Source organism: Orycteropus afer, unplaced genomic scaffold (assembly GCF_000298275.1).
Source record: "Orycteropus afer afer isolate SDZICR_OR568_19922 unplaced genomic scaffold, OryAfe1.0 scaffold00079, whole genome shotgun sequence".
NCBI classification, from domain to species: Eukaryota; Metazoa; Chordata; class Mammalia; order Tubulidentata; family Orycteropodidae; genus Orycteropus; species Orycteropus afer.
The window spans coordinates 2,092,140-2,111,923 of NW_006921666.1; the positions used below are offsets into that span (position 1 = coordinate 2,092,140).

Here is a 19,784-nt window from a genome sequence, read left to right on the forward strand (position 1 = left end):
TCCTACTTCCGTAGTGATACTGCCTCGGAAACCCAAGGAGGGGTCGCTATGAGTCGGGGCCGACTCAATGGCAAATAACAACAACAACAACACGCACACATATATGGATTGTTTAAAATATTAGGTATAATTAAAAAGAAACTACATCCATGGATGTATTTTTCTTGTTGCTAAATAAGAATGAGCAATTTGGGTCGGTTAAATTAACATAGCAAATGATCACGCACATCCCACACTTCATTTTTCAAAATATAAATGGTGACTAACATCATTTATATTTATTATTATTATTATTTTAGAAATAAAATATGTTTATTTTATTTTAACTAATGGTGTAATGCTGGAAGCACTGACTCGTTTATGCCAAGATATTTGGAAGACAGTTACCTGGCCAACCGATGGGAGGAGATCCATATTTGTGCCCATTTAAATGAAAGGTTATCCAACAGAATGCAGAAATAATTGGACAATATAAACATCACATGAAAATAAAATGCTGAAAATAATTTAAAAATTATTACAGCAGTATAATGACCAGGAATTGCCAGAAATTCAAGCTGGTTTCAAAATAGAACATGGTATGAGGTATATCACTGCAGATGTCAGAGGTACCTTGGTTGAAAGCAAAGAATACCAGAAAGATGTTTACTTGTATTTTATTGACTACACAGAGGCATTTGGCTCTGTGGATCATAACAAATTATGGATAACATTGCAAAGATTGGGAATTCCAGAATGCTTAATTATGTTCATGATGAACCTGTAAATAGACCAATAGGCAATTGATTGAAGAGAGCAAAGGAATACTGCATGGTTTAAAATCAGTAAAGGGTTGTATCCTTTCCACTCCTCAGAAGGAAGGTTGGGCAATCTACTTCCGTAGTGACACTGCCTCAGCAACCCAAGAAGGGGTTGCATGAATCGGGTCCGACTCAATGGCACATAACAACAAACAATTCAATCTGTCTGCTAAACAAATAATCCGGGAATCTGGACCATGTGAAAGCAGTATCAGAATTAGAAGAAAACTCATTAACAACCTGCAACATGCAGATGACACAACCTTGCTTGCTGAAAATCAGCACTTACTGATGAAGATCAAAAACTACACTACAGGTGGACTATACCTCATCTTAAAGAAAACAAAAGTCCTCACAACTGGACCAATGAGCAACAGATTGACAAATGGAGCACATATTAAAGTTGTAAGGATTTCGTTTTAATTGGATTCACAATCAACACCCATGGAAGCAGCAGTTAAGAAATCAAATGATGCACTGCATTGGCTCATGTTTTCAGAGGGACCAGTCCCTGGAGAAGGACAGCATACTTGGTAAAGTAGAGGGTCAGTGAAAAAGGGGAAGACCCTCAACAAGATGGATCGACACAGTAGCTACAACAACAGGCTCAAGCATAGCAAGGATTGTGAGGATGGTGCTAGACCGGGCAGGGTTTCATTCTGTTGTGCACAGGGTCATTATAACTCAGAGCCAACTTGATGGCACCTAATAACAACTACAACTGCACTGGGCACATCTGATGTAAAAGATCCCTTTTAAGTGTTAAAGATCAAAGATATCACTTTAAAGACTAAGGTGTGCCTGACACAAGCCATGGTATTTTTAATCACTTCATGTGCATACAAAAGCTGGGCAATTAACAAGAAAGATCAAAAAAGAATCAATGCATTTCAATTGTGGGATTGGAGAAGAATATTGAATGTATTGGTAAAGCAGCTGTCCTTTCTCACTGTGATCTGCATTAACTTGATGAAATTTAAAACAATAAATATAAAGTGCCAAGAGAGCAAAACAAACAGTAATGTTCTTGGCAAGAAACTTACACCCTTTCTGCCGAACCTCTTCTCCATGTCTAGTGTGTTTTAGTTCCTATTTAGATTATACTAAATTTATATTAAAAGATATTGAAGTCACAAATATGATGGCATCAACTAAGGATATCATCTAATCAGATCTGTGGATATTAAAGATAGTAGTTTCATTTTTATTAAATGACAAACACAGGAGAGCTCATGAATTTAAAATATTTTTATTAGTATTGAGTCACCGTCAAACATTTGTTTATCATAATGCACCGAGGGAAAAAAAATCCCAATATGGCCCAAAGATGTTCTCAGAAACAATCCTATTAATGATATTAATGCAGAATCAAATGTGACTCTTATGGCCTAAGAAGAGAGTCGATTATTTACCTGAGCAATTGGCCAGAGAAAACAGGGATGCTCATTTCATAGGCATCTATTAAGCTGCCTAGAGGCATAGTTTGATGAATATATGGCAACTGATTATTTAAAAAATAGAGTACTCAAAAGAGTATCTTTATGGTTGAGATACTTTGACACAATTTATTATCTTTTCTCCTCCTCCTCCTCCTTTACCTCCTTACTCTCCTTCTTCATCATCACTCATCTTTATCATCATTGCATATCTAACATGTTATATGTCAGGACCTGTTCTTATTCAAAAGCTAGATACAATAATTATCCTCACTCTACCACTGAAGAAACTGAGAGGTGAAGTAACTTGCCCCAGACACATGACTCATTAGTGGTAAAGACAAGGGCTGAGTTCAAGATGTTTGGCTCCAGAGTTCTCTCTTCTTTGCACTTGCACTATAATGCCTGTCTCTACTGGGAATGAACACTGATAACCAGGACTATAGGAGCTCTTTGGGAGCTCTGATAGCATAGTGCCTAAGGCACTTGACTGCTAACCAGAAGGCTGGCCTGTCGGTTCAAACCCACCAGCCACTCCTCGGAAGGATGCTTGAGCAATTTACTTCCGTAGTGATACTGCCTCGGAAACCCAAGGAGGGGTTGCTATGAGTTGGTTCCAACTCGACGACACATAGCAACAACAACATATGAGAGAAATCACATAGGGCAAAAAAGCACTATAGCATATTGCCACTTTCCTCTGACAATCCTGTTTCCTGAAAAGAGATTAGCATATGCATTACTTTTATAACTAATTCCTATGAAATAGCCCCTAAACTATATTAAGTTTAAGAAAAAAAAAAAAAAGAAGCAAGGTGCAGAAAACTGTGTTAACACATCCGGACCTCATAGGTTACTCCATCATAAGAAAACGTAAGAAAGAGGTGGTGATGATTATAACTATATGTTATATACTCACAGACTCTCTCTGTAAGAGCATAAAAGAAAAGATAATTAAAAAAAGAAAACTGATTATTTTGGTTACTTTTACGAAAGGAAACCTAGAAACTAGGATTAGGATTAGGAGGGAGAGTGTTCACAATTTCGCTTTTTGTTCCGTGTATAATTTTTTGTTTAAATCAATTTGATATTGTTAAATTGCTAGGAGGCACCATCACACTCAAGTCTTACTTATTAATACTCTTGATAGACTTAAGGGGTTCTATACATTACAAGACATGTAAAATATTCCAAAAAGAATCCAAATTATGTGTTATTTCTTAAAAATCAGATTTTGAGAAAAGTTGAGGTAGATTGTAATCATTCAGTATGGAGACAGAAAGTCTAGGTATGCTATCCATAGTTTGATATTAAATTTTTTTTTCCTGAACATTAAAATGCCTACTCTTATTGAAAATGGTTTAAAATTAATACTTGCTTCTGAAAAATGAGTATAAAACTAACTGTACAGTGATCATTAAGGTGCTAGCCTCATCACTATGACAAGCAATTAAAATCTAGAAATAATAATACTGGATTTCTATTTCAAATTATTAGATTCTTATACATAGGATTCTGCTTTGTGATGTTCCATCTTCCCTAAAATTCTAATAAGAGAAAAATCCTTTAGACAAAGGGCAGACAGACAGCAATGTTACCAGACTCTTGGAATGGGTGCCAAAAAGGGCTCTATAATTTCCTTCCTAACAGACTTTTAAAAGCAAAGTAGTGAGCTTTCCTGTTTCACCTGAGGCAGGTGCTTTCAGGTTTAAGAGATTAGCTAAACGATTCCCTTCTGGGATTCCCAGTAAACAAGGCCTAATGATGAAGTTACACATTCTGGGAGCATGTAAAGGCAAGAGAGAAAAAGAAAAGAAAAACAAAAGTATAATATCTCTACTGCCGTGCTACAAGCTCCACCTAAATTCAACAGGCTGCTGAATTTGCCAAAACACTATACAGTGATTCTGCTTTGAAACTAAAAGAAAAAAGCAAAGTCAAAAGACCTGTGTGTTAGACAAGCATGTGTAAGCCGATCTAGCCTTAGAGATTCCCACGTGATTCTTAAACATGAAAACATCACCTGGGGATCTTGTTAAAATGTAGATTCTGATTCAGTATATCTGGGGTGGAAGGGCCAATTCTCAGCAGAAGATTAAACTGGAATGAACCAGTTCCAAGCCCTGGGTTAAAGAGGGGTTTGAGTATGAGGAAAAGAGAAAAAAATAATCATGTCAAAACCCAACAGCCTTTAGAGGTATAGTGTGGAGTTGTTGTTGTTGTTATGTGCCTTCAAGTTGGACCCAACTCATAGTGACCCCTCCTTGGGTTTCTGAGGTGGTGTCACTACAGAAATAGATTGCCCAACCTTTCTTCCGAAGAGTGGCTGGTGGGTTTGAACCGCCAGCCTTCTGGTTAGCAGTCAAGTGCCTTAGGCACTGCCCTACCAGAGCTCCCATGGTGTGGGGATATTCTGTCATTATGATGTTGCTCTCATGTACCTCTGATGTTACTGCACACCTCTGTGATAATTTAAAGGTAGCAAAGTGTATGGGAAGTGCAGAAGATCACCAAATTTAACACAAGTGACTCTATTGCGGCACTTAATGTTATACAGTTGGTACGAGGAGCTGTGGTGGTCCAGTGATTAAGGTTTTTGGCTAACTAACCAAAAGGTCAGTGGTTAGAACCCACCAGCTGCTCCACAGGAGGAAGATAAGGCAGTCTGCTTCTGCAAAGATTTACAGACTTAGAAACTCTATGGGATGGTTCTATTTCATCCTATAGGGTTGCTATGAGTCAGAATCAACTCAGCTGCAATGGGTTTGGTTTTGGTTTATATTTTTAAATTGTACTCTATTCCTTTTCTGCTCTATGTCTAAGACTAAAAAAAATCACCTTGCTATAAACAAGTCATTAAAGCTACAAGTTCAAAGTAGTTTCTGGGGGAGCTGGGGGTAGTCCCCACATGTATCTAAATAATTAGGCATACACATAAACTCACAATTTCCACACCATATAGCTACACCCTTGTTTAGAAAGATTGGAAATATGGCCACTACACAGAAGAGTTAGTCTTTTGAGAGGAGAGAAAGGGAAATATTGATATTTCATTAATGTGTTTACTCTGTCATTCATACTGCTCTCATGTTCAATTAATAAAACCCATATGAGTTCATAATATTCATTCATACTGCACATAGCTTGAATAGAAATAAGTAGTGCAGAAGAAATCAGAGAGAAGAGTCACAATCAGACAAGATACAAGATAATAAACAATTTTCCAGACATTCATTTAAGCAAACATCCATGAGACTAATGAGAAGTTCATACCTGTTTTCAAAACTCCGTACCTTGAAGGTTACTCCAAGATCATGGAACTGGAACCTTAGGGAACTAGTGGTTTCCTCCAGGAATTCTCCAGAAAGTAGCACTGTTTTCTTTAGCAGTGCTCCAGGTCAGCCTGGAGTTCAAGTCACCATGATGACTGCCAACTCTGTTGTTCTTTTGCAATTTAAAAATATGGTCTAGGCGGAAACTTTCCCTATTAAATGGGTTTAACTACATTCTTGCCAAATGAATCAAATCTAACAATGACTCCAATTCAACCAAAGATATTGATTTACACACTCTCTAATGTATGCTCTAATGTATACTAATTTACTCTAGTACATAAATTTAACGACAATCATTGAATTGTACACTTACGGTGTGAAATGGCACTCTTGAAGGATTTAGAAAACGAGCATTTGGAATGAATAAGTACATTGCAGATCATTTGGAGAGAATGAAATATTGAAAAAGAAAAGGTAAGAAATGGGAAAAGACAGAGAAGCTGATTAGAACATTGTTCTGGTTCTTGGAAGGAAACCGCTGGCAAGGAATTGGGCTGTGGTCACGGGCAGAAAGGTCCATCAACAAAGCCATAATGAAGGCAGCTAGAAGAACACTTGACTTTTTTTCAAGGTCACTGCTCTCCATCCTGGCCGTCTTCCCCTCCTTATACTGGAAAGCCATCTTTCTTTTTCATGCTCTTCTCTCCATTAAAACAAGTGTCACATAAACTCCTGGAAACAACCATTGTCCAGAACAAACAACACTTTGGGGCAGATAAATGGGGAAAAAAAATAATTGCTGATATCATTCAGCTTTTTACCTAAGTGACTTTTCAGAAGACAAGCATCCTGGAAAAATACACCCAAGAATTACTGGAAACCTAACTTAGAACATAACTTGGTTCCAGCTTAATTCAGTATGTGCCTTCAAGGGAAAAAAAAAAGTTCTGTTTTAAAGCTTGACCAATGACACCTTACAACTTCTATTGTAATGACAAGGCTGAGGGGTGAGAAAAAAATCTTCCTCCCTCTCAAACTCAGGCTGCAAATCCATCCTACTTCTTGGATGCCCATATTTTAAAATCAGATAAAATGACTGACTCATACACCTGTCAAAGAAATCTCTTGAGATTCTGTGACCTTTGCTGTAAAGTCAATGAGCAGAGACGTTCTAATCACCTATAACTGCTTTCTCTATTAATTTGCTTGCATAGGCTTCTCAAACTTTTTCACCACAGTGTCAATAATGCCAGGGATGGAATAAAGGAGACACAATAAAAATAATAATGAAATGCCTCTATCTTAAAAATTCATACCTATTAACATTTTTCTGCTAATATATATCATAGTACATATATAACACAGTATATCACTTTGATTTCAATATCATTTTTTATTTCCAATCTACAATTAAAATTGACTTCAGGAAAATGTATCACATTTATTTTTGTGGCTCTACAAAACCTTAGCATACCTCCGCTTTCTCTGTTCTCAGCACTAAAAGTCTTAGATTAGTTTAAATGGCCCATGATTTTTTTTTTTTTTTTTCCTATTCAACCACTATTCAACCAATGAACAATATTTTATTTCTCTGATAGTCTTTTCAAAAATCTAATCTTGACTCTACCTAAATATTGAATTAAAACCAGTGGCACTCTTTCTATTCTGTGATCAAAGCTGAGAACACAATTTTGCTCACGTACTTCCCCAACACCTTTTGGGTTCCAAGCAGAAGATCTTGCATCGGGTTTAGGAAACCTACTGATATCGATGTGCTGGGGAGGGAGATTGCTGCCTTCCTAGCACAAAGAACCCTGCAACTTGTCTTCTGATGAAATTCCATGGCATATCAGGTATAATTAACTTGAGGAAAAGATGAGGATGGAGCAGCAAATGCAAGTCCTGATATCCTGATCAAAATACCCCAAGTTCTCAGTTCTTCAGATAAATCTCTGAAACCAGATGATAGATTCAACCTTGGAGGAGGTTTCCGACTTCACTCTCAACTTCCATCTTATTCTCTTCTGGAAACAGAGGCACAAGGAAGGGAAAAATCTTACCAAAGATATTCTATTGAAAAGAAGAGGAAGGAGCAGCAGCCAAGTGCAAATGCTGCTTATTACACAACTCCATTTGTGTGACAAATCCAGAAAAGGCTGATTTGTAGAGAGAGAAATAAGATTAGCAGTTGCCTAGGACTGAAGGTGGGAGCAAGGATGATGAACCATGAAACGATATAAGGGAAGTTTTGAGGTGATGAAAATATGTCCTAAAACAGGAGTGTGCTGACGTTTGGGCAACTCTATAAATTTACTGAAAATCATTTAATTGTACACTTACAATGGGTGCATATTGTAGTATGTAAATTAAACTTCAACAAAGCTGCATAAAATAAAGAGAAACCTCCAGAATTTTTAGAGAGAGAGAGAGAGAGAAGATATTTCCATTAAGCTTTAATGATCTAAATATCATGATGAATTTATGGTTAATTAAAAATGTGTAAACACAGCAAAGTAGGACATTGGTTAAAATAACTAGAACTGATGCCAACAAGCATAATGCATATTACTTTATGAAGTGGTTGTTTATGGGTTTTTTTTTTTTTTTTAATTTCTTCTCTTTCTGCTGATTTATATGGTACATTTATTTTTTTTAATGTAGATTTTTACTTTCTTACAAAACATAACAGTATATATTCTATCAAGAAAGAAAGTTAAAGTAAATCAAAGGATAGAATTTGATTATTTCCTTTTTTTCCTCTGAGATTGTTCTACCAGAAAGACCCTAGCAAGGAAAGAACTCAAAATGATGAGATCATATTGAGAATGATGTGTGTCCAATGCTCAGCCAACCCCATCTTCTCTTCCTAGGTGTACAGGAAGACTAGATTTCCCAGCATCTCTTGCAGTTAGGATGAGGTAACGTCTGGCAAATAGAAAGTGGTCAGAAGAGATGCACGTCACTTCCAGATAAGGCACGAAAACATAATGTGCAACTTACAAGTCTCCCCATTTTCCCTATGGATACAGTTGGAAGTGAAGAACCCCAAAGTAGTAGAGCCGACTGATGGAAGGAGCCTAAGTGCCTGGATTACTTCTTCAAAGAGAGCTGACCAGGAAAGCTGCCCAGCAAGATAAAATCTTTTCTTTTGTCAAGTCACTGAGATTTTGGGACTGTTTATTATAGCTGTTAGTATTCATTACGCTAATATACCACAGGGTTCAAAGCATATTCCTTCCTTTCTTTCTTTCATCACCTAGGCCTGTTCTCCCCTTATGCTCACCCTTCCTCTATCTGTTCCCATTTTCTTTCCTTGATGACTCTAGTTAATGTCTGTGTCTGAGGATGAAATGGGCATACAGTCTTCAGGTGGCAGATCATTAAGACCTCTCTTCAAGAACTGGGATATTTGAATGGAATGAGGTGGAAACAATGGGTTGCAATTCTTCATTCTGTAGAACAAGAGTTTCTCTCAAATCTTTGGTTGAAATGTTGCATTATCACCAAGAACAATGTTTGGCCCACCTTCCTAAAAACCAGTTGAAGAGATAAATACCAGTAAAGAAATATCTGAGTTGGCAGTCACCTTTTGGGTCATGAACTTTGTGTTTCTTATCTGTAGTTTTTTGTAGTAGAGAAGTGCATGCTGGTTGCTCTAAAACATTTTGTCCACCCCTGAGGGTTATTTCTCAAATATAACAAATTACCACTTCAGTTCATTTTCAAGTTATTTCATCACTCAGCTGCCTTTCCTTCCTTTTCTGCATAAAGAGCACATGTAAGGAAAGAAGAGGACCTGGCCCACTTCACAAACAACAGCCTGAGTCATAGTCAGCCTATCACCATCATCCCGCCCTTCGTCTTGTCAACCTCAGCTACCCCCAAACCCACAATCAAATAAGCAAAATAATTCAAATAAAAAACAGCTCATAAAACAGTAACTAAAACAAAGTCAGTTTTCTGCTTTTTTTTTTTTTTAAAGAACAAAATGAAACTTGAGGAAAAACTTACTGGAGTTACAGTTTATCCTGATACAGTCTAGATGGGGAAAAATAAATGAAAGATGAAATTGCATCCTTCAAGGTAACAGCTGCAGACATCCAAAAACAATCAGTCCACCCTTCCGGGGACAGACACACGCAAGAAATGTGGCCATTTTATATATATACAGTATGTACAAGTGTAAGGGTGGGTGTATATGTACAGTATATTACTTAGTAAAGTTGGATACATATATATATACACACACACACATATATATACACATATGTATAGAGATATATACTGGTATACATATATATCCACAATAGACACCAAGTAGGCTTTTCTTCCCCCAACAGAAATCCTATTCATTTATACAAATTATTTCATACTTGAACTTTGAAATATTAATTTTGTTAAACTTGGCAAATTAGCAAAATTTTTCCCACCAAATGCAAGTTATATTTTATTTCCCCCTATATTTGATTTTCTTTAAAATTTATTTTTAAAAGTAACTTTAACACAATTTTTCTATAAGTATTCCAAAGAGACATCATCAGGCTGACACATTGGATCATTTAAAAAAAAAAAAAATCTGTCTCTGAACTTTCTCAGTGCAGCATTTAACCCTTTCTCTTTTTATAAAAAACAAACTTCCTCCACCCTCTTTGTAGGTCAGGCCCCAAATGCTACAGGAATTTCCAAAGGCAGATTTGCCATCACCTCTATAGGTAAGGAAAGGGTTAACACCACCTGGTCATATCCTGTCATAAAATGGCCACTTGCAAACAGCTAACCGCACAAACACCCATCCCAGATTTTAGAGAGGTGGGGTCATGTGTAGAGTAAAGGGGGTTTTATGATGCTATCACAATTGATTGCTATTATTTCAAAGGCTCCCAGACCAACCCACTCATGAAACCCATCTTCGTCTTCTTGCTTGAATGCTCAGACTGAATCAAGTGCCTAAAGCATTCAGGGAGAAGGCGAGACAGATACATGTGGAGGTGGCCTCAGGAACCTTTGAAAACCCTATTTCAGTCTGATTTTGCATCTTGAGGACAGAATTTTTTTTTTTTTTTTTTTAATATTTTTAATGGGTAAGAAGGGAAGGAACAGGTGGCTGATTTTCCTATGGTAGTAACCAGGAAGTTCTGTTAAGCCAGAGATCAAAGCATTGTATTGATATCTGTTGACAGTCATGGACACACAACCCTAAAAGTTCTTGACTACACTCAATGGGTATTAGTAGGTGAAACGGGTAGAAATCGTTAGAAACGTCTCAAGTTAATTGTAACCAAGCTGCCCTATTAAACCTATGGTTGGTTTATGATGGAGGGAATTCCAATAAGAATTGTTTCTTAAGTTGGACATTGAAAAGTAGAAGCAAAATTATAAAGAAAAGGAAGAAAGTTAAACAGGAAAAAGTACAGTAACAAATTATATTCTTCTTCTGGCTAAGGTTGACCCAATAGTTTTTGGAGGACTTGCCAAGGCCACAATGCCACCATTTGAATTTTCCCATGTAAACCATTGTAAGCCAGCACTTGAAAAAAGGAACCAGTGGCAAATGATGGGGCAGAATGAAACTGTGGGAATCCACATAGGAGTGAGTCATATACCCAGCCATTCTGAGGCAGGAAGCAGGAAGTTTATTTGTTCCCCGAAGAACATCTCTTGAGAAAAATCTGGGTTTGGTTTCGTGCGGTTAGGTTTGTCATGTGTCGTCAACCGCAACAGAAAAGTGGGAGCAAACAGCCCTGGAGCAACTGGTACGATCACCAAACAGAGGAGGCCACGCCCCTGGTGAGGACTGGGAAGAGGGAGGGTGCTTAGGGAGGAAGAGGGGGAGCTTCAGCTCTGGGTTCCACCTATTAGCACCCAAAGCTGGTGAAATGTCTTTTCCTGACTTACTAAAGAGAGAACAGAAACAGGTGTGTGGGCATGGTTAAAAGGGAGGGAAAGAGAAAGCGTTGGCTTAAAGTACCAATCCCAAGAACTATAAACAAGAAGTGGGTTTCTTTGGTCTCCATGAAGCTGAGGATTTTATTACTAGACAAGGTCCTGGTCTAAAGACAGGTGTTGGGTTCACTAGTCCTCAGTTCACCCAAATGGCTTCATGTAAAGTGAATGTAGTCTTTAAACTAACTTGAAGAGTTGGAGCTTTCAAGACAGCAAAAAATTTGGTCCTTTTAAGTCAACAAGTGGATAATTATTTTGTTACTTTACCGATGAATAAGTGGTTTGGGGTGAAAATCTACCCCAGTCACTTGTTCATAGGCTAAGGGAAAGGAGGTCTTGATAGTAAGAATTTATTTTTGTTTTTTGAAGAAACGTGAGTCAGGGGAATTGACTTGAGGAAGTAATTTCATTTAGATCTAACTTTAGTAGCACCCGAAGTTCTCACTTTGCCTGAAAAAAACCTTCCTGAGTCTAAGTATAGTGTTTGAGGTGTGTGTGTTTTTTGTTGTTTTATTTAGTTCTGTCTTATTTTAGGAAAGAGTCAGTCTTTTCTGTATTGATGAGCTTTGGGTTGAGCATGGAAGAGACGAATGATTTTAGGGATTGTGTGTCTTCAGTGATGTGTAAACAGTAGTCAGAAAGTCCATGTTTCCACAGGGAGAATATCTGGAGAATTCAAATGCAATTAACCAAACTGTAAGACACTCCTTCAGAGCCTCCTGCCTTTGAAGAAGGACTCCCAGCTTTGTGCATGTTTTAAATATAACCATCATAAAAGAAGTTCATTCATTAAGACTGTAACTTTGACTATCCATATTATGGATATCCATATTATGACTGATCCATAGTGTTGATCTATGGTGATAACAGATAATCCACTTTGATCTAGTAGTTTAGAGGCATGAGTTCTAGTTCTAGCCCTGCTACCGACTTTCTGAATGAGCTTGGAAAAGTCATATATGTTGTTTCCAGATCTGTAAAGGTGAGCATAAAAACACGTTCTTATCTCACAGAAATGAGACAAAGTGTTTTACATCTTTAAGCATATTGTAATAATTAAAATACTATTTTATTTTTAATTTTAAAAGATCAAAATATGGTCATTCAATAGCCCACTTCACCACCTTTTAAAAATCTGATGGTGTATGTTACAGAGTGGAAGATATTTCTCACGCCTGTTGCTACCACACATGGCTATTTTCAGAAAGCAAATTTCTTGGAAAAGCCTAGTCTCTTAGATGGTTAGAAAATATGTTCCGTTAGAGAAATACAAACTAGGTTCTCATATCATGAGCTTATATGTGTGACCAATTTGAAATAAAGTGGAATATCATTTGTGTTGTGTGCTAAAAAGGGAGACAACATGAGGGGTGAGAAAACAAAGGGATAGCTTCACATTGGTTCTGGGGAAATATACATGAATGCAAATTCTGCTTGGAAATGTTTTCTTCTATACCTAAGGGAAAATAAGTGTGAATTCATAACAAGGACAAAGAAAACATGTATGGAGGGGTATATTTGAAGGAGTTGCAAGGAGAATCTTTGAACAGAGTGTGAACCTGAGAAGTAGTTTAGACACAGCACAAGTTTTCCATGTTAGGTTTGAAGGAAAAAACAGTATGTTCAAGCAAGTAATTGTGGAAAACCGTAGCCTTCGGGGGTGGGGGATGGGGAACAAACCATGATTGCTTCTGAAAGAGCACCACACTCTCAAGGGAGGGAATCTATTTTGACTAGAATATTTCAATTTAGAAGGTAGCTAGATTGATGGTGTACCAGAGGGAGCCAAAAAGCAAAAATAAAGCCTTTTGGAAAAGCACATCTCCCCGATATTGGCCAGGGTTTAAAATGAAAAAAGAATGCTTATAGCAATACAAATGAGATATGTGAGTTACCGTGTGTGTGTGTGTGTGTGTGTGCGCGCGTGTGTGTGCGCGCGCACACGTGCACACGCACGTGCACACAGGAGAGAAGAAGAGAGAAAGTCTGTCCCTCTTTCTCCATACCTTTTACTTTCTCCCAATTTTCTTCCTCAGATATGAGCCCTATCACAGTGGGCTTTCTAATCCTTACAAAACAGTATCTAAGAATGACAAAAAAAAAAAAAAAAAGAGGCCGTTTAAAGACCCAATGTGCACTCTCCCAGGACCACTCAGGGCTGAGTCATCCTTTTATCTATGTTTCTCTCTCTTACTTTGAATTAGAGACAGAGTTAAATATTATCATCTTCACTTTTTCGTGATGTAGTTAGGGGGTTATGCTTATGTGTTAGTGTTTTGCTTTTACTACTGTTTTTCAGAAAAGGAGACAATGAGCCCCTGTCAGAAAAGGAGACAATGAGCCCCTGGTTACTGGCTTGAAGTAATTTACTCTTTTGTTGGTTTGTTCTGGGGGAGGCTGGTGCAGAGCAGGGAAGGTGGGAGGGGCAGGGGTATGCCGGCCTCTGCAGGCTGCTCAGTACACTCTGTTCTCAAGGCTGTTTGCTATGCGGGCCGCAGGCTTTGGGCCTTTGAAGGGTTGAATACCATCTTTTGATTTAACATGGTTGATGGTGGAGAGGACTTGGAAACTCAAGAACACAGAAAAAGATCCAGCAAAAGAGAGGAACAAAACCCAAAGTAACCAAACACACACACACACACACACACACGAACAAAAGAAAAACCAAGAGACACACTGACAGCAGAAATCAAATGATACTGGACAAGAAAAAGGGCATAGTGTTATAAAAGCTGCAAACTGGAAGGAAAAGGAAAAAAAAAAAGATGTAACTAAATAAGCCACTGCTCAAAACAGTCTATGTCCTAGAGATTTTGGCATTGTAGTGTATGCATTTTGCAAGTGTGACCAATCGACTTGAAAGCAGATAAGACTGGGATGGATTCACAAGCCCTACTTTCGTGATAGGCCATCTAGAGTTTTCTATGTTCTCGCACATGATTCATTTGTCCTTCATGTTTTCTCCATGCCTCTAACAAGCTATCCAACTCAAATATTTGTGGAGGAGCTCTGGGTCCGTGTATATTCACCTTATCCAAACAAATCCAAAGGCTTAGAAAATTTGGACTCAGCTTTATCACTAACCGATCAACCCTGGACATTGCCCTCATGATGCCCAGAGATTTCCAAAAAGACTTTCTGATGAGCAGAAACAGCAGAATGAAATTTTTTCTTGTCTCTTTCAAACACAAAAAGGCTCCCATTCTCCACAGAAGATTAATTAGAATTCAGTAAAGAGGGTCAGTAGCAACAGATAGTATGAGGCCGGCCATAAGTAGGAGAATTTCCAAAGTATCTGTTGTAGGTAATTATAGTGAAAAAACAGATCCACTCCCAATAAGTCAAAATCTGAAGTTCAAAACAAATTTGATGTTGTCATCATATTTTAATACTAAGGCAAATGAATATGTACTACAGGAGCAGAACAAAGTAACTGGTGAGTAACAACAGTATGAGGTTAACCATTTTGACACAAAGGCTCCTGCGTGATAGGGGAGAGTCTCAGGAAGATGGGAGCATGTATCAGAAGCAATGTTTCCCCTCCATAGGTCAGAGTTCTAAACTTATGAAATCCTTTCTTGGGTGGGACAGCCGAAATGATCTGACTTGTCTTCCCCAGTAGGAGAAAGAATGAGTGGACACAATGTCACCAGGATCACCGGAATTCCTCAGTTGAGTATTCACTGTGGAGCTAGAAACAGTACATTTCTCATTACCTACGTAGCTGCTTGGTTCTCTCCAATCATACCCTCCCATTTATTTTGCTTCCCTTTCCTACCCTCACATTTGACTGTTTTGAGTGGTGACCAAGGAGTTGAACTTAATGGAAATGTGTTTGATCAAAAGATGGACCAAAGTAGCGTGTTTTACACAAAGCTAAACGGTTCCAAAAAACCAAGAAAGGAAACTTAGAAAACAAATAATCTTGTAAAAAAAAAAAAAAAAAAACACCACTGTCAGAAACCAGAAATTGACATCAAAACCTCATGCAGAAACAAGGAGTAAGAGGTGTTTGTTGCTGTTGAGTTTTAACCTTGGTCTATTAAACAAGAGGTGAGCAGCTAACTTTGAAGAAACAAACAAAAGAATTCAACCAAATCAATGAAAATAAGAAAAGGAAGACAAGCCCAAACATAGTGGCAGAGGGTACTTCATACGATACCTAAGTTAACCATGAGCTTGACACGCCCCCCATCCAGCTCCAGACGCAGGGTGTCTGCCGAGTCCCTGGAAGTAGTAGCCACCAGCAGCCCATAAGCCCGCTGGGACATGAAGCGGAAAGACACATCCTCTGCCTCTGTGTGCATGACCATGGGCATGATGATCTTCATGTACATACTACCATCGTAGCTCAAGATGGATGCCTCTGCAAAAAAGAGAATGGAAGACGTTGTTAGGATGAAGGATTTTAGAGTTTTCAATACCCCTTTTGTTCCTGGAGCAAATATACACTCGAGTGGAGAAGGCAACACATTTATAAGCAGGTGACTTGTGTCTGATCAACCCCTGCTGTTGCTACTTTTAACTATGTGACCTTGGACAGATCATTTAAACTCTCAAGCTTGCTGTCCTCATCTGCAAAAGGCAGATGGCAACACCGGTAACCCATGCTACAAACCCTCACAGACCAAACGGAAGAATGAAAGGGAAAGCCTCTGTAATTGTAGTTCTATACACTGTGGACGTAGCAAAGGCATCTAAAGCAAAACTTGGAATTCCCATGAGTACTTCATGAAGAATAGGAGGAGAACAGCAGTGTCTATCAGCCACATCTAACAAATGGGTGTTTGCCAAAGAGTGTAAACTTCTAGGAGGGGGAGGAAAGAGTAGAAACACAGCCTGCTATGGCAAGACATTGTGAGGACTTGATTGGCCTATTCAAAGCAGACTGAAAGAGCCAGAGCTAAAACCAAAAGAATTAACGACACTCTTGAGGGACAGTCTTTTCTTTAATAGTCCTCTATAAGGAAGAAGGGAGCTCTGGTAGTCTAGTGCCTAAGGCACTTGACTGCTAACCAGAAGACTGGAGGTTCAAACCCACCAGCCACTCCTCAGAAGGAAGATAGGGCAATCTACTATCCATAGTGATACTGCCTTGGAAACCCAAAGAGGGGTTGCTATGAGTCAGGTCTGACTCGACGGCACATAACAACAACAACAAACATAAGGAAGAAAAAACACACTTTTATCTGATACCTTCTCCAGGCCAAGCATTTTGGTTAGGGGCTTCCTAGTATGTTTTCTCACTTCATGCTAAGATGTGGCTCTATTATTTAAACTCTCAAGTTTGTATTTCAAACAAGGAAAACAAGACTCTTAGAGGAGGAAGTGTTACCCTAGAATCACACATTGGATTTAAACCCATATACTCAACACCAAGTCCGTCGTCTGTTTCACGACACAATGCTGTTTAAAATATGCACCTCTTTAAAAATTCATTTGGCAAGTATGTATAGTGAACACAGGGAGAGAGTATTACTCACTTTCCTACGAACCCAGCATGACACTGAGCTCAGTATCTCACATTAAGTCCTCATTCAGTATTTACTGGTGTCAAATAGTTGCCAACTATGTGCGCTGTAGCGGGCACAAAAGTGAACCAAAGTCTCTATTTGAAGGGAGACATGATATGCAAATAATAGAACATGAAAAGTGATCGACACAGGAAAAATAGAAGATCAAGACAATGACATTTTGATGAGCAGCTGTGGGGGTCCAGGCAAGTGGAGTAGGTGGGGTAGAATCTGAGGTGGTCCTGATGGATGGATGGATGGAGTTAGTAAGAAGTGAGAATACTGAACTTGAAAGGTAAAGAAAATAGCATCTGTATAGACATAAAGGGAAAAAAAAAAAAAAAAAACGGTGATGCTCAGATAATAACAAATGATTCAACATACCTGAAACATCGAGTATATTTTGGGGAGTAATTACAATAAGGTACTTTAAGATCAGAATAAAATCAATGACTTTGATAGATACTTGAGAATAAGTAAATGGGTTTAGATTAAGAAGTACTGTGATATAATCATTTCTGTTTACTGTGTGCTACCTACTCTTACGGGGTCAAGGACATTGCAGTGAACGAAAAAGATAAACATCTCAGTCCTCATGTATAGAAGGAACTAAAACAAGAAGAGACTAGAGGCAGGCAGACTCCTTTATAAATTTCCCAAAATAAACTGTGCCATAATTAACCCCTACTCCATTTATACAACTTTTAAACGTGCTTGGAAAGTGTGGTAGTTAAGGTTATGTGTCAATTTGGCTGGGTGTGGTTTTGAGTGGCTGGGCAGCTGGATGTAGTTATTGCCCATGATGAGACCGGTAATCAACTCCATGGTGAAATCTACTGTGAGCAGCTGAGTAGCTGCCTTAGGGAATGTGGTGTGCTTCCAGAATAAGAAGCAGCTTTGAGAGAGGTCTCTTGAGTTTTCTGACACATCTGAATCCTGCATTTGTCCGAGTCCTCCTCTCAGTGGCCTGTCATGTTGTCTGCTGATCTTGAGACAATTTCTGGACTTGAACTAGTGGCCTGCTGTGTTGCTTAATAATTTTAGGACTGTGCCATTTTACTTGTCGACCTTGGGTTTGTCAGCCTCAGTAGCCAGCAGCTGCCTGAGTGAAGAGACACCTCCAGCTTCAGTGGGCCAGGAGCACGAGGCAGAGCTGAAGCCCAAGGTTGAAAAGCCTTCACCCAGCTCTAGAGCTGGCACTTTGAACTCAGACTTCTAGCCCCCTAAACTGTAAGAGAATAAATCCCTGTTTGTTAAAGCCATCCACCTGTGATATTTCTGTTAGACTGGCACAAAAGGACCATAACAAAAAGCAATATTAATACATCTAATTATATTCCTGGAAAGCCATCATCACCTGACATGCTAATGAACAGTTGTACATTACAATTTGCAAACCCTAACAGGATAACAGATAAAGGTGTAACACAGGTTGCAGGTATTATCACAATAAAAGACTTGTTCTTAGATAGAGTCTATTCTTGGATTCTGAAGATTTATTCTTGGATGGTGCACATAATCTAAATTTAGTAGATGCTATACATGTGAAAGAAACAGTTTCATCTCCGGAGGAGCACAACTAACAGAAGATCAACTGTGATAACTAAAACTTACTGAGCATTTACTACTTGCCTGGTGTTTTCTAGGACTTCACATGCATTGTCATCTAATCCTCACAAGAACGCCATGAGGTGGACAACAAAAGGCAGAACTGGGAGTTGATGCAGGCAGTCTGATTCTAGAGTGTGTATATTTAATTACTCTGCCAAACCGTCTGTCAGAGAGGTACAAGCAGGAGCACCCCCACCTGTCTAAGCCCTCAAAGCACAGCCGTAATGCTGCATGATAAGGTGTGATATTTGTGTGCGTTTACATTTCTATGTGTCTGTGCACACAAATACATGCACCCTTACTTAAAGTTGTATATTATTTTAAAACATAAAAAATGACATAAAAAATGCATACACTTATCTGTAACATATAAATGTACCTAATGCTCTGTGTGTGTTTGTGTAATTATGAACACCACAAATCACTATTATATACTTTCTTCTATAAATGTGCATGCTTACTTACATGCCTTTTTTGGAAGATATTAGGGAATTCAGTGAGCCAAGAAATGGTTCTTTTGATGTATTCAACTTCAATGCACTCCAGAATTAATGGCTGTTTTTCTCTCTCTGGAGATGTGTCATGAAAGAATATATGAATAAATGAATGTGTTTTTTATGTCAATATTAGAAGTATCAGAGAATAAACATCAGGTGTGAGTGTAGTTAAACAGCTAATGGTACAAAATAAAGGGTACGTCTCAATGTGGGTCTTTGTGTGTGTTTCTGTGAATATGCTCTATTATTAACCCAATACTTTTTAAGGGGAGTGTGATGAAGCAGAAAATTCAATACAGAAGTCTACTGAAACAAAATCTGTTTCAAGGATTTATATTAATTTGCTTAAAGATTTCAAACACAAGGAATGCCATGAATGGAATACTAATTCAGGAGGGGAAAAATATGACAAATGAGGAAAGCTATCCAGTCTAAAATATATCAGATTGAGTATTTACACACCATAACATGGGATGCCCACATAATGGTACTTATATAGTCTCCTTAAGGAGCTCTGGTGGTGCAGTGCCTAAGGCATTTGATTACTAACCAGAAGGTTGGTGGTTCAAACCCCCCAGCTGCTCCGTGGAAGGAAGATGGGGCAATCTAGTTCTGTTAAGATTTACTGCCTTGGAAATGTAATGGGGGTCACTATGAGTTGGAATCAATTTGATGGCAGTGAGATTGGTTTTGGTTTTTTTTTTTTTTT

At 38.4% G+C, this 19,784-nt stretch overlaps 1 protein-coding gene across 1 annotated transcript in view; it reads right to left on the reverse strand.

Annotated features, from left to right (window-relative positions):
- Window positions 1–19,784, reverse strand: part of NRXN3 (neurexin 3) — a 2,130,901-nt gene that overhangs the window by 1,350,913 nt on the left and 760,204 nt on the right. The window contains exons 9-10 of the mRNA XM_042781017.1: window positions 15,617–15,820; window positions 9,523–9,549 (exon numbers count right to left, since the gene is read on the reverse strand). Of these exons, the coding sequence (XP_042636951.1) occupies window positions 9,523–9,549; window positions 15,617–15,820 (231 nt within the window). The remainder of the gene's footprint in view (window positions 1–9,522; window positions 9,550–15,616; window positions 15,821–19,784) is intronic.